The 16,702-nt window shown below is 34.2% G+C and overlaps 1 protein-coding gene across 22 annotated transcripts in view; it reads right to left on the bottom strand.

The window, feature by feature from the left end:
* Positions 1 to 595: 595 nt before the first annotated feature.
* Positions 596 to 16,702, bottom strand: part of SLMAP (sarcolemma associated protein) — a 90,927-nt gene continuing 74,820 nt past the window's right edge. For 13 of the 22 annotated variants that reach the window (XM_058166837.1, XM_058166836.1, XM_058166829.1 and 10 more), the window contains 5 exons: positions 14,382 to 14,702; positions 12,839 to 12,956; positions 11,988 to 12,159; positions 7,333 to 7,467; positions 596 to 2,433 (listed from right to left, as the gene is read on the bottom strand). In XM_058166837.1, the coding sequence (XP_058022820.1) occupies positions 2,344 to 2,433; positions 7,333 to 7,467; positions 11,988 to 12,159; positions 12,839 to 12,956; positions 14,382 to 14,702 (836 nt within the window). In that variant the 3' untranslated portion in view covers positions 596 to 2,343. Of the gene's footprint in view, positions 2,434 to 3,790; positions 3,881 to 7,332; positions 7,468 to 11,987; positions 12,160 to 12,838; positions 12,957 to 14,381; positions 14,703 to 16,702 lie in introns of all 22 variants that reach the window. The other 9 variants (XM_058166842.1, XM_058166830.1, XM_058166843.1 and 6 more) reach the window with 1 other exon arrangement.

A 16,702-nucleotide genomic window follows, 5' to 3' on the forward strand; every position in this document is an offset into this window, starting at 1 on the left:
GGAGGGAGTGGAATTCGGTGGGGTCATAAATCCAGGAAAATTCGCTCTTAAGAGCAAACCCCCTGTCAGACCTGCCACTTTCCCACAACTCTGATAACCCTCTTTTGCCCAGAGGGTATGCTAAGCTCAGTGAACAGTGATTTTTTTTCTGTTTCACTGACTTTTACAATCTTCTAACACGGAGTGCTCTGTTAGAGCACCCAGCAGGAGCGGTGACATCACTGGAGCCTCATTTTATGGATCTTGTTAAGTATTCATTTCAATGGATGTTTTATTTATACACTTGTTTATGTTACTTGTATTTTATTATCAACTATTGAGAGTGGTAAAAAGGAAGTAAGATTTCATTTTCTCACTCAGAATCGTTTCAAACTGCGAGATGAGAGGCAAATAAATTTGATAATAATAATAAAAATTAATGAAGAATCATCTATAATAAATCTCATAATCAAGTAATAAACCAATATGGCAAATAAACACACCTTTTCATTATAAGCAGATGTAATACAAACACCGTAAATAAGTTCTGATTATCATACTCTGATGTACAAAATAAAATATGTGGTTGTCAAAGAAGATTCAAATGAGATTCATAGGGAGAGTAAAGTTATTTTATTAAATCATGCACATCACATGTGTTAGTGCAAATAGTTCAATCTGTACTCCAGAAATTCTATTGTTTTTTTTATATCTTTACAAAATAGATTTAAAACAATTATTTACTTTTAAAAAGGTAATTCTGAAGTTAAGCATTTTCAGAATAATATTTGCAATAACCTATATACAAGAGGTACTGTGTACCACTGGCATGTGTGTGTTGTGGGTGAGTTACAGTTTCCTGCAACTGAAAATAATGAAATGAACAAAAATGACATTTTCTACATTTGTGAACTAACATTCCCTTAAATCTAAATGATCATCCCATTAACGAATTCCAAATAGCTTAAGACAGAACCTTTAAAATAAAAATGACCCTCAAAGGCAAATAATCTAAAAATTCTATTGAAATATTGAAATAGATTTTGATTGCCATTAAATCCTTGAAACCAACTCAATTTTAGTTGAGAAAACTCTTCCTATGAATTTTCTATCAGCTGAATCATTTCATCTTTCAATTCTTTTTATATTATTACAGATCTTAATACATTGAGCTGATATGTGCTGAAAAACAGTACAGTCAGGTGTAAGTTATGATTGTTTCTATTCATAAGCCAATACTCAACTAGAAACATTCAGATTAAGGTCAAACAAATTGTGATGTGAAGCTTCTAATCATGGACACCATATTCTTTCAGCATAAACTGGTGCACAGAGGACCAGTTAAGATATTCCACCCTTCTTTGAAAGCTGGACCAATTTGATTTTCTTCCTCCTTTCCCTAACACTAAAAGCACTCAAGAACCTCATATCTTGAAGTTATGCCAACACAAGTACAACTAAAGAAACAAATACTACTTTCCCCAGTTTGGTTCTGCAAATAAGTGACTGAAAAAAATCATTTTTCTAATGTGGTATGTGAGAAAATACATTGGGTTTTTATAGTGTCTATATACATGAAATTTAATAAATTACATTCAAACTAAAAATTGGATTACTGCACTATGTTCATCAGAAAATCAAGATTTTGCTCCCAGAAAAACCTTAATTCACTCAGGCACACACATGCACACAAAAACAGTCTAGACTTAGGCTTTTCACTCTTTTTTTTCTAGAGGTCTTTAAGGCTGACAATGAATTATACAAGCTCCAAGTCATCAATAAAATAGGGCTTTTACTGAACAAAAATATTTGTTTTTAACAGAAGATATGGAAAAAAAGAAAATTGTTCCCAATAGCTCAGTGACTCACAGCAAGTAAAAATAATGATATGTTAATGTACAAATAACATCAAACTGAAAGGCACTGAGCACACTGCATCAACTTCCAAGTATTTAAAGGATATTTGGCATGGGTATCCAAATAAGGGAAAATGCATTGCTTTCAATTGGGCAATCAATTTTTTAATGTAAAATACCCACATATCTAACCATCATAAATAATTTGGTACCAAGAAGCCTACTTGAGGCCACCATAACAGTATTTAGGACTCCGACATATAATCTTAAGAATTACATATATGTGTAAGCAATAATATTGCTCACCATAGAATGAAATAATTATTTTATTCCCTCTTTATAACAGATACATTTTGTACAGTGTAAAGCAACGACCCTGCTGCTGCCAAACTCTGAAGGACTAAGAGGTAAAAAAAGGGTTAGGAAGAGGATGATTCTCTGATTCCCTCAATGTGTGAATGGTGCCAGCTTCTAGATGGAGGGTGGGGTAGGGATTCAACAACAGTTCTCATGGAGAGGCTCTGGTGAGGCCTGGGTACAGCACCATGGCTGTCACAGCTACCAAAGCTGCCATCACAGGCATCCAAGGCCATTGGCTCTGTGTAGGAAAAAAAAGGAAAAAGAAAAAAGAAAAGAATCAATCTCTCATTTGTTTTAGTTGATATTACTTCTTTAACTTTCTTGGCAAGCCTAGAATGTTTTCTGTCAGATTTAGTTTTGGGGAAATGTTGGCTGGATTTCAATTAAATATAACTTCATTAAAAAGAAATTCCAGTGGACACAAATGTCCGTGATTTAATTTTATTTTTGTGCTTTTTGAATTAATGTTGACGCCTGGACTAGTCCCTGCATTTTCCTTGGCAAGGTTTTTAGAAAGAAGTTTGCCACTGCCTTCTTTCTAGGAGAGTGACTGGCCCAAGGTCACTTAACTGCCTTCATGCCTATGGCAGGACTAGAACTCAAAATTTCTAGCCTGGTACCTAACCACTACACCAAATTGGCTCGCTCTAAAGTGCAGGAGCTTTATAATTTAACCAGTTAAGTAACCGGCTATCTTTCATGTAATGTGAACTGCAATTCACATTTGTTATAAATTATGCTGCCCAGGATTAATGTAAGGTATTTGAAGCATGCATACTGTCCTTTCTTGCTTTCAAATGTTTCCTCTTAGTTCTTTGAAAATTCATTAACAGCATTTATGCTTTGTCCCAAATAAACCTAGATAAATCCCATGCCAAATTATGAATTCTTCAAAAATGTCTTCAAATGCCTTGAAATAATGCATGTTTCACTTTTCTTGCCTAGATTTAAAATGAGTCAGAAATACTGCAATGTTAATATTACATGTATAATTGTTCATGTCCGCTCCTTAAAACATTAACTATTATGATTATTTTAAATAAATGGTTATAGTCTTACAGAATTCATTTTGGAAAGTAATAGAAACCACTGCAAGTTTAGAATTGGAAATGCAAACCATCCACCTACTTCCCTCATCTTGTCCTTCCCCCTCCATCTTTGTCACCACAACAGTGAGAAAAAAAAAAGCATTCAAATTCAGAGAGAAATATTGGAATTAGTTGAGGGTAAAAAAGGAATTCAAGAACCAAATTGAAGCAAGCAAACATCTGATTTGCTAAGAGTGAAGTAAATAGTTAGGTCTCCTTCCAGGCCCTAACTACAGCATCTTATGTAGGACAAATGTGTACTGGAAAAGGAACAGAAAAACATGTTTACAATAGGATACTGTTAGCATTAGCACAGGGAAAACAGACAGATGTTAAATGATTAGTTTGCTTGGTTTGCCAATATTATAAATAATGGCTTATTAAATGAAGAAGTGACTTGAGTCAGGTAAACAAGTACTCGCTTTTCATCATGCATTTTTTTTACAAAAATGGCACAAACAGGTGACAAGGGACGAACATACATGGACTGAATAGTGCTTGTAGTACCTTTCTCTACCACAATGGGCTGTAACACCAAAACAGGAAAGCCAGGATAAGGCCGATGAATACGGCTGGGACGGGTGGAAATATGGAAGGCTAAAGGGAAGGGAAGGGATATTAAGATCATTTTGTGCTATAAAAAATCAATAAGGTAAAGATGATTTAGATAGGGGGATAGTTCAAAGATCAATTCTTGTTTCAACTGAAACATAAAGACATCCAACAAGACACAACTACTTTGGCATACAAAGTTAGTACACCACTGTACAGAATAAACATATATAATGAAAAGCGAAATATTATTTTCTTGTTACAAGGAATTTACTACAGCAACCTTCTTAAACTGGCTGGATGACCATCTCTCTTCAGAAATGATGGACTTTCCATCTCACAACCCAGCAAGTCCAACGTATTTAGAGGAGGCTAGGTTGGAAGGCTTCACTAGATGATAGTGTGTAGTACATTTTACATGTACAACAAATGCCCAAGTTTCACCCATACTCAATCTAGAACTTCAAATACTGATTCAGAATTCTGTCCATAAAGTACTCTTCCTCAAACATATCTTTCTCTTCACCAATTTATCACTAATAAAATACAAATCCTGTAGCCAAATTATTGGTGGAGGTCACTTACTTTTTTTTTTTTTACATACGTATCATTTTCATGAAAGAAAAAGTATCTCCAATGAAAAACAATATCCACTGTAAAGAACACACAAACATATTTGACTTTGTATAGCTATATGTGTTCTTCAGAATGATGCCTCACTGTGTAATTATAATTTTGCTAATACTTTTTGTGGACTAAACATGAACGTATGCACAATACTTTTCAACAGGGAAAAGAATAACAAGCATATTCACATCATTTTCACAAGCAATATTATTTCACTTTGTATAGTACTATCTAAATCTAAAATGTTGTTAACATCTAAATCTGATTTTAAAATAGCAATGAATTACTCAGGATAATGGGGTTGCAGCAACAGGTGAAACAACTGCACCCCAAGTTTTACTTCTGATTTAGCAACTCTTATCATGAGCCTCATTGATATAGTTTCTCATTATGTTCTCTAAAATAAAAAAGCAAAGATTTCTAAGTCAAATTCAATTGTTGGCTGACTATAGAAACATATCCAGGTACTTTTCCTATAAAGAATACAGAAGTAGTTTGCTATTGCTTTCTTCTGGTTTTTTCTTTGTTTTTTCTTTTTGAATCTTCAATATAGTCCAAATTCTGAATGGCACCTAATACTAATCAGAAACTTACTGGTTAGATTCTTAGATTTTTCAACGTCAACTAAAATAATTAAAAAATATAATGGGATAGTTTGCTTTATATGAAGACAATTGGAAAAATATAGTATTCCGGCAGTTAAAAATAACCTATACTACAGTATACTCTGCATTATTTTGTCAGCAATGAATATTATATGGTCCTAAACAGAATGAGAAAAATCAGATTGTGTGCACTCCAAACCACAAGAGAATCAAAGGTACAAAACAACAACTGTATATTTTATTTCTGTGCTGTCTGTACTTAATATTTACCAGGGGTCCAAATTCTAATCCCACATTTAGAGATTCTTATGATCTAATAATCCAATCTTGTTAATCTATTATTAGTAGTAGTTTCCTAAAAACGTAGTTTCCATTTACATAATTGCATCCATTTCTGATCAGAACAATAGGCAGGTAAATGGAAATTATGGATGATAAAATTAAAACTGCAAGACCTGTATCAGGCAGTAGATCAATTAAGAAAAAATACTGCCAGCAACTTAATTAGTGAAAGTATTTTGACAACAAGATATGGTTCACACAAAAATATTTACTGAGTGAAATAAAATACACTTATAACTAGGTATATGCAATGTTTTGAAATGGGTGTAGGCATGCACACAGCATCAGTTTGGTCTCCTTAAAAATAACTGCAACTTCTCCTGAGCTCACTGGATAGCCCCTCAATCTTAGATAAATACATATTTTAGTTAAGGAACATACCCTGTCTCTCAAACCTGTACCTGCATCTTGTAAGAGCTTCCTTAGCTTACATATGCATTTCTGAGATAAGAAACATACCCTATCTCTCAAAGTTCTACTTGCATCTTAGCTTACATATGCATTTTGCTATACTTGTGAAGCTACCTTATAAGTCCAGGAAAAGATGCAACTTCTTCCAAGAGGTACTTACAGATACATGCAGATCATGTGCAATCCAGTGGCATTCCATAATACTGCTATTTATGCTGCCTACATTTATTTAAACACATCAGTCATTCTGTAAGTACACCTATCATATGCTTTCAAAATTCCAATTTTTCCTCTTGCTGAAAAAAACCATCTGGTTTATGATAAATGGGCCATATAATTTTTAAATGTTTAAGTTTCAAACTATTTTGAGACTGTCCCCAGTATGAATTAACAATCATTTTAGTAAACAGTTATCAGTTTTAAAGAACATACAAACATGTTTGCATTTGTGATCTTGTGCCTGTTCTGTATTCACCATTGTCTCTTTGTATAATCAGAACTTTGAAAACACTTTTTTGTAGAATAATATGTGAAGTGTTTTTTCAAGATGCAAAACAACAAATTGGTTGCTTTACCAAAAGTGAAGTTCATGAGGGCTATTTATTGATCCTAGGATATACTAAGATCAATAGCAGGCTAGAATATGGATGTTTTATTGTATTGATTAAATTATACACTGCCCAGACCCCTCTGTGAGGGAGATGAATAGTTAACTATCAATCAGTACTTTGTTGATTGATAAACAAACACACACACACACACAAAATTCTTGATATTACTAGAACTAAAATCTCATATACCTAACTGGGTTAATTTTTTTTTTATTTTTTATTTTGTTTACATTTATACCCCGCCCTTCTCCGAAGACTCAGGGCGGCTTACAGTTTAAAAATTTAAAATGATTTTTAAAAACTAACTTTTTTGGGGAAATTCAAGGTCTGTGGCTGTGGCTTTCAATATTAGCAAGAAAGTTCAGATGCCAATATTATTACAATATTTATGCAAAATGAGATGTCACCACTGGCCAAACTGTTAACATAAAAAAGAACAAAAATCAGAGGCTAATTAAGCTAGGCCTAAGAAAAAGCATGTTTTCCAAGCCTCGGAATTAAAAGTTTGGAGGGACAATTGTGAGGGTGAGTGAGTGAGATCATCCCAATCAGCATCTCTATCTCTTTCTTAGTTTTTGTACCTCCATCTATTTAATTCCATCCTATTCAATGTAAAACATTTCTTTGCACCTGCAAAATGGGTGCTGTAATGCAGATTATATTCAGGAGAGAGAAAATGGGGGTAGGAGGTGGGGTTAGGAAAGAAAATCAATGTTTGGAGCCTTCCAACTGGATCTGAAAAAAAATATTCAATTTTTGGATAATTAAAAAACAATTTAAAATTACTTTTTTAATGCTCTTATCATCTATAGCCAGGAAAATATGAACCAACTGCTTTCATATATATCTTGTCCAATGGAAATTAAATAAAATCTGGCATGCACAATCTTTATTGACTTACATTATTTCCTTTTTCTTGAAGTAACTTCAGATTCTCTTTACATTGTTTAAGTTCATCCGTGACTGATTGCTTTTCCTGCTCAGTAATTTCAAATTTTAACCTCAGCTCTGAAAGCATGATCTGTGTTGTTTCGTACTAAAGGAAATAAAAACAGCAAAAGCATATTTAAACTTTAAAAATAAGTTAAAAATAACTTCTGGATATTTTTTTGATTCTTTAACAAATTATTACTCTTTATTATAATATAAAGATTTGAAATAGGAATTTAGAGGTCCACATGCTTTATACAAGCTTAATGGATTGATGCAGCTAATACTGGTAGAGAACTACAAATCTTCCTAGGAAATAGCAATCCAAAAAAAACTCAGCCTCGATGGTTTCTTCAGTGATGGCATCTTAAACTCAGAATCAGACTAAGCAAAAATATAGAAGGTTTAGATTTAAATATAGAAGGTTAATTAGAAATGAATAATTTTTCTCTTAATGGAATTGAAATTACCAAATTTTAATGCCTAAACTAGTTTCATATAATATCATAGTTCCCAAATTTAGGAGAGCCTTAACTTTAGCTCAATTTAATACTCTCCCCAGTTATCCTAGAAGGAAAATATAGGAAAACTCCGTATGAATCCCATTAATGCCCTTGTGATATGCATACCGTTCTGATAATTTTGATTTGCATTATCTGTTAAACAATGAAGAAAAAATTATTTCTCTAAAACTAGCAAAGTTTTGTTACACTGTTAGGGATAGTTTTGTTGAATGTACTTTTATCGATCAATGATTGAAATAAATTCTCTGTCTGTCACATGTTTTACAGTTAAGTATATGTTAGAAGAAGAATCCAGATAAAGGCAAATTCAGAAATGCATGATCAAATACCCGTGAGAAAGAGAACTGATTTGCCAGTGAATAAGAACTATTGTCCTGTTTTCAGAATTGCTATGAGTTGGAGAGCATTATAAATTTAATTTAATAAATTATCTTATTGTTAAAAGTGTTAAAAGACAATAAAAGCATTTCTTTGACCAGAACTATGTTTTACAAATTTCAATCAAGTGATTAAAAAGTGATGACATCACTCATTAACTGTTAGAAAAGTGGGAATACAGACCAGAGATTTGCCATAAATTAATTTCTCAAATAAAACTGATCACTTAAATATACCTCATCTGAACATATTACTATAATTCTACCTTCTCTAACTGACCAGAACTGTAATCTATAAACTAATTGTCCAGAACTATAAACCTCAATTTCAAATTTGATTTATTTTTAAGATAACTCAGTTGAGAGAAAAAAATCAGTAATATTAATTGAATCACTTTAAAATACAGATCTTGCTTTTCCCAGGCTTAAAAGCATCCATTCAAGATGTGCAAAGCTAATCAAATGTCTGAAACAGTTACTATTATCTCTGATATATATATATGAACTGAACATGCAAAATATTTTTAAAAAATCAACTTGATTAGAATATTATTTATTTATTTATTTATTTATTTATTTATTTATTTATTTATTTATTTATTTATTTATTTATTAATTAAATTTATATGCTGCCCATTTTCCAAAGTGATTCTGGGCAGTTAATATGATTCTTCATGTGTTGTCATTCAAAACATAACCAGGAGGATATGAAACAGCCCTTCATCAATGTGCTAGTTTAGGGTCTCTTGACACTGCAAAATACTCTAATTTGAATGGGAATGTTTGTTGATTTAGATAAAGTATATTACAAAGTTAAAAGGACTGAATTACAGAATGTTTTGCACAAATGGAAAGTTGAGTTTGTTTCTGAAAGATTTAAGACCAGTATATGAAAAAGTAAAATCCATTTAAGAATATATTAAATACTTAGTGAAGAAAGAGTGACCAAGAATATGTGATTCTGCCTTAGTTGTTGAATATATTTAATGCAGACACCCATGCTTTATATCTAATCATTTTATATAAAATAGAATGGTATTGTTTTTAAAACAGTGCATAGTAGGACACTCTGATCATTGCATGATTCACCTTGTACCTGCTTACAGGCAAAGACTTAAAGCCACAAAACCAATAATTAAATCAGTGAAGACCTGGACGGAGGAATCAGAATTAAAGCTGCAGGCATGTTTTGACTGCACTGATTGGAATATTTTTAAAGATACCTCTGCAGACCTGGATGAACTCACAGATACTGTAACATCATGTCAGCTTCTGTGAAGACCTATGTGTACCTACAAGGAACTTGCGAATACACAGTAACAACAAACCTTGGTTTACACCTAAACTTAAGCAGCTACGACATTCCAAAGAGGAAGCCTACAGAAAAGGTGATAAAATGCTGTACAATCAGGCCAGAAATGCACTAACAAGGGAGATCAGAGCAGCAAAAAGAAGCTACTCTGAAAAGCTAAAGAATCAGTTTTCAGCAAATGAACCAGCAAACATGTGGAAAACTCTTAAAAATATCACCGGCTATGGCAAACCTCCTTCCCAGGCTGAAGGTAATCAACAACTGGCAGATGACCTGAATGAGTTTTACTGCAGGTTTGAAAGGAAACTACAGCCACCTATCTCCACAACCCCCATCTCAGACACACCAACAACAGCCAAGCCTCCTACAACTGACCACATTTCATTGGGTTCACAACCCCTAGTGATCACAGAAAAGGAAGTGCAGGACCTATTTCACAGACAAAAGCCAGGAAAAGCTCCAGGCCCAGACAAGATAACTCCTTCTTGCTTAAAAGTCTGTGCTGACCAATTGGCCCCCATCTTCACCCATATTTTCAATAAATCACTAGAGATGTGTTATGTTCCTTCTTGCTTCAAACGCTCTACCATCATCCCAGTGCCGAAGAAGCCCACCATCAAGGAACTGAATGACTACAGACCAGTTGCTTTAACATCTGTAGTCATGAAAACCTTTGAAAGGCTAGTGCTTTCCTACCTGAAAACCATCACGGATCCGCTGTTAGACCCCTTGCAATTTGCATACCGAGCAAATAGATCAACAGATGATGCTGTTAATATGGCTCTGCACTACATCCTACAACATCTTGAGTCTCCAAAGACCTATGCAAGGGTCCTTTTTGTAGACTTTAGTTCAGCATTCAATACCATCATTCCAGACATTCTTCTAACTAAGCTAAACCAGCTACAGGTACCGGAACAGACTTGTAAGTGGATCACAAGCTTCCTAACAAACAGGAAGCAGCAGGTGAAGCTAAGCAAGATCACATCAAATACCTGTACAATTAGCACAGGGGCCCCCCAAGGCTGTGCTCTCCCACTTCTCTTTTCTCTGTATACCAATGACTGCATCTCCAATGATCCATCTGTTAAGCTACTGAAGTTCGCAGATGACACAACAGTGATTGGTCTCATTCGAGACAATGACGAATCCGCATATAGGCGAGAGGTCGAACGACTAGCCTTGTGGTGCAACCAAAACAATCTGGAACTGAACACACTCAAAACCGTAGAAATGGTGGTAGACTTTAGGAGAAACCCTTCCATACTTCCACCTCTCACAATACTTGACAACACAGTATCAACAGTAGAAACCTTCAAATTTCTAGGTTCTATCATATCGCAAGATCTCAAATGGACAGCTAACATCAAAAACATCATTAAAAAAGGACAACAAAGAATGTTCTTTCTGCGCCAACTCAGTAAGCTCAAACTGCCCAAGGAGCTGCTGATCCAATTCTACAGAGGAATTATTGAGTCTGTCATTTGCACCTCTATAACTGTCTGGTTCGGTTCTGCAACCCAACAAGAAAAACACAGACTTCAGAGGATAATTAGAACTGCAGAAAAAACAATTGCTACCAACCTGCCTTCCATTGAGGACCTGTATACTGCACAAATCAAGAAGAGGGCTGTGAAAATATTTACAGATCCCTCACATCCTGGACATAAACTGTTTCAACCCCTACCCTCAAAATGACGCTATAGAGCACTGCACACCAGAACAACTAGACACAAGAACAGTTTTTCCCCGAAGGCCATCACTCTGCTAAACAAATAATTCCATCAACACTGTCAGACTATTTACTGAATCTGCACTACTATTAATCGTTTCATAGTTCCCATCACCAATCTCTTCCACTTATGACTGTATGACTATAACTTGTTGCTGGCAATCCTTATGATTTATATTGATATATTGACCATCAATTGTGTTGTAAATGTCGTACCTTGATCTTTTCTTTTATGTACACTGAGAGCATATGCACCAAGACAAATTCCTTGTGTGTCCAATCACACTTGGCCAATAAATTCTATTCTATTCTATTCTATTCTATTCTATTCTATTCTATTCTATTCTATTCTATTCTATTCTATTCTATTCTATTCTATTCTATTCTAGTTTACTGCCCTGAATAACCCAAGCACTGGCTATCTTCCTCTGTTTAATGAAATGAGCAATTCTGCTTAATTGACTATTGAAACAAAAGTTTCAAATCTCTTGCTCAAAGAAGTACTGGGAGAGGAGAAGAGAGAGAAGTCTGATCTCCGTTTCATTGAGCGACTTCATTCAAATTTATCCAATAAAAAGGATAAAGTTAGGAGAACAAATTAAAAATTAGGAGGACAAAATAGTATCCTAATTCTAGACCTCTTTAAAGAAATGCAAACATCCATGTAAATTTGAAGCTTACCTCATTCTGAGCATCCTTAGCTTGATTTTCTGCCTCATTAAGAAGTGTTTTTAGAGTATTTGCATCACGCTGATGTTCTTCTTTTAAAGAACCCATTTTATTTTCAAGTTCCTTTTGGCTTACCTCCAGAATACTCAGTTCACTGGTAAGTGCTAAACTCTGTTGCTGAGAGCTATAAAAGGAAGTTTAAAAAATCACAATACTTCATATTTAGAAATAAGGGTTTTAAACTAATGCATTGTGAATGTATGCTCTTTGTGATCATAATATTCTACTGCATATCCTTATAATTAAATTTCTGATGTACAGGCTACTGTGTACATGTATTGGTTTGCAGCAACAGCATAAGCAAATATTTTCCAATCAGCTTATAACCAAAACCCAACCAAGCAGATCCCAACATTTAAAATCTAAAGTTTATAAAGTTTTAAAGTTTATAAAGTTACATTTGTTGTAACAATAAAGGCAAAAATAACCATAGCGTAAAATATTAATTACTCTGGAAGAAAATAGAAGGAAAATGAGTGAGCCTGGGAGGCTTATTTTCATGTTAAGTAAAGCAAAGCTTATATAAAATGATATGAATGATATGGGCACCATCTATGTATTTCCCAGAATAGAAGGCATATTGGTCCTACATAATTATACTTCTTTTTATTAGCTCATTGAGATGGATGAGTAGGAAGAGAATTGTAGCTAAAACAGGTCAACTGAATAAGAGGAAAGATTTAGAGGAACTGTAACATTCACAAGAAATAGAAATAAATCTATAAGAACTAACCCCTAACTCAGGAGACACTGTTTTAATTTAACACCTTTGGCGTTTTCCCATTTGATTCAGTGGCACTTACTTATGCAGCTCCTTCTCCCGTCGCTGAAGTTCGCATGCAAGCAAAGAATTCTCCTTCTTTAATGAGACACATTCAGATTCAAGAACAGCCCACTTTTTTCTTAACTTTTCAAGCTCACCTACAAAGCAAAGAATGCTATAAAATTTTTGAAGCTAGCTAAGAAATAATTATTTTAAAAGATTTATTAGTGCCAATTATATTTAAATGTACATGCCTGGGATTAAAAACTGGTTTTTCACTATGACAATCAGCTTAGTTGTTTTGTCATTCAAAACATCATTTCAAATTGTTTTGGTCATTCAGAATAACTTGAAATTAGTAATGTGTAAAGGCCACTGATTTGTGAATGAACATTCTGGAGAATTCTGAAACTTTCTGTTTCTCCTTTGGATCTGAGAGGCTCAGCAATTTCCAGAATTAAATCCTAAAAATGAAAAATGGTTCCAGATATTCCATGGGTAATTCAGCCCAAAATAGATCTGTTTTGTCCAGAATGCCATGTCCAAAATGTATCAAATTGCTTCATTCCAAAGAATTTGTTTCCAGAAACCACCAAACCGCCTCAGAACAGCATTGATCCAGAATAGTTCTGGCATACTTCTAAGGGACAATCTGGAGAATTAGTAAATTTTGTACATCCTTATTTGAAATCATTCACACAGTCTGAAGAAGCACCACAATATTTTTTAATTAATCATTGTTTGTTCTTCCATAATATCAATCTGAATTGAATGATTTGATTCAAAAAAGGGCAAGATTCTGATAGAGTCCTACAATGAAAAGATTCTGATAGAGTCCTACAATGTAATAATGTGCAGGGGGGGTGTTGTGCGCGCATTGTATTATGGGTGTGGGCACACACGCCCGCACGTGCTGTTGTGGGCACGCGCACACTTTTGGCACGTAAGGACAAAAAGGTTAGCCATCACTGCTCTATACCTTACGTTAGGTGATAATATACTGTCTCCAAGGTGGCACAGTAAATCTAAGACTCATCCATTTTGATTCTAGTAATAGTTCTACCTAACAAGCCATAGCCAGAATCACAGTATTTTGTACATAATGCACTTTTAATTTGAAGTTATTATGACAGGATTTATAATTTACAATTCTGGGTATTTTTATGTGGGCAATTCCTGGAAAATATACTTGAAAAACTTTTCCTTACAAGACATTTGAGTTTTGGTTCGGATATTTTTATGGAATGGCTGTACATCTGAACTACACTGACTACTGGCCTACCAAAGTGCACTACAGATTTTTGCAAGTTTTCCTTTCCAAAACTTGTGATATACAAAACTTGTAGACAGCAGAAATCCCTCAAATTACATGTTGCATTACCACGGTAAAGAACTAAAGAAATTAATTGTTTACTGTATCAAACTTTAAAGTTCACTAAGTCTACTACTGTTTTTACTACAATGTTACTAAAATTCAAATATTTATTTACTCTATCTCAATTTCTGTAATTAACCTAATTTTTGTTAATGAAAAAGCAATGTAGCCCCAAAACCCAAATTATTATTAAGACAGTTGTGTATACCTTGTAAATGGGTGGCTTCCTCTCTCTGCTGATTCTCATGCTGCTGACATCGTAGCTGAAAGCTGGCTTGCAGACTGTCAATTTCTTTTTCATATTTGGAAGCCTCTTTGCGCCATTGTTCAAGCTCAGCTCTTACTTTTTGAAGCTCTTCTTGCAAAATAGTGACATCTGTGTCCCTTTCTGATGTGGCCTTTTCGGCCACGTCTTGCAACAACAGGATCTCATTCTGAGCGCTCAACAATTCATTCCTTGTACTGGAGATCACGTTTTCTTTTTCTTCATGAAGACATTCAATATCTTTTTGTAATCGATGCAACTGAGCTATAAACGTTTATTAGAAATTATATCATCTTAAAATTGTAAGTACATAAATTCATTTTATTCAAATATAACTGTAAAATATTTTTATGGAAGTAATGCTACTATATAAGATGAAGGAAATGCTTGCATTACATTACGATATTGTAGCATAAATTTTTACAAAGGTTTATGAGTCTCTCATTGTTATATTTGAAATATTTAGACAAAATTACAAAAATATCAATATAGGCTTTTTGAGTAGATTTTTAAGGTTTACTATCATATTAAGCTTATACATTTATCACAAACTCCTCTAAATTTAAATCTGTTTCTTGGAATCTATTTTATTATACAGATATACTTCTAGACAATATCAGAAAAAAGAGAGTTAATCCAGCTTCTCAAAATTCTGGTGAATGGCAAGAAATAATCAGAATGCACTGGAAAGACAGTATGGTTGAAGTCAGCTCAGGTACTTATAATATAACCTTGTCGTGCACTTCAAGAAAGCTATAGCAGCTGTTGCAAACCTTCCTTCTTTATAACTATGTTTATTTAAATAGCACGTTTGTTTGCTTCCACAGCAACCAATCTCCTGCAGTTTATCTGTAATTATTAAAGTAAATGAGCAGCTGCTATTTAAGGAGAACTAAAGCTTATATAGGGACGCGGTGGCTCAGGGGCTAGGATGTTGAGCTTGTTGATCGAAAGGTCGGCAGCTCAGCGGTTCGAATCCCTAGTGCTGCCATGTAACGGGGTGAGCTCCCATTACTTGTCCCAGCTTCTGCCAACCTAGCAGTTTCGAAAGCACGTAAAAATGCAAGTAGAAAAAATAGGGACCACCTTTGGTGGGAAGGTAACAGCGTTCCGTGTGCCTTTGGCTTTGGGTCATGCCGGCCACATGATCACGGAGACATCTTCGGACAGTGCTGGCTCTTCGGCTTTGAAACGGAGATGAGCACCGCCCCCTAGAGTCCGCAACGACTAGCACGTATGTGCGAGGGGAACCTTTACATTTACCTTTAATGCTTATATTTGTAATTTATTTTATTGTTCTTAAACTATAATCTATAGAGAATAAAGAGTCTCAAGACAGTTATGTATTTTATTTTTTCTTGTTATAAAAATGTATTAATAAAAATGGATATAACTATGAAAGATGGAGTAGTAGTAGTCCTACTTATTTTTCTCTCAGAGTAAGGTAATAATGAAACTCTACATAAAGTTTTCCCAAAGTTTATTGACTGTGAATAGGAATACTACAAATCTAATTAAAAGAGAAAGTTTAAATGTTCACTTCAGCAGGCCTGATTTTTGATAAGAATTATAGTAAGAAAGATGTACACTCAACATTATTATGATGACAGCACATCTAAAAGGGCCTTAGACAATTATGAAAATGAAAAAAATTAAGCAATATTTTTAAAAGATTAATCAGTTTCATATTTACTCTTATATGGTCTAAGAGTGAAAAGTGCAAAATAAAATAAACCAGCTACCGATTAAGAGAAATAGCGTAAATGGACTCTAGTGTCATCTGACAGAGATCAATCAACTATTTATAATGGCTTTCTCCTAGCACAATAAAATTTGATATCAAGCTTTGCCTTGGACAATGTCCAGAGAATTTTGGCTAATCTCAAAACAATAACAATGTCACTATGGAGGATGAGTATGATTCCTCCTCTGAAATTCCCTCCTATCAGATATAAGAACTGTATCCCCTGTCGTAGTACGGTATTCAGGAAGTTTTTAGAAACACAGCTTTTTAAATGTGCCCTTGAGGACTGAAGTATGAATGAAAGAGATACCCGAGTTAGCTTGGATCTGGCTGCTGGTTTTGAACTGTTGCAATACACTATAAATATTCTTTGTTTTATTGTAAACCACTTAAGTTAAATGACTAAACTGCCACAGAAGCATTTGCAATAAATAATCACATAATATGGACCTGCAAATGTCATGCACAATCAACACTGATAATAACGCTTAGCAGTTTTTTAGAGTGTATCTCCAATAAT

This window comes from Ahaetulla prasina, chromosome 2, assembly GCF_028640845.1.
Source record: "Ahaetulla prasina isolate Xishuangbanna chromosome 2, ASM2864084v1, whole genome shotgun sequence".
Taxonomy (NCBI): domain Eukaryota; kingdom Metazoa; phylum Chordata; class Lepidosauria; order Squamata; family Colubridae; genus Ahaetulla; species Ahaetulla prasina.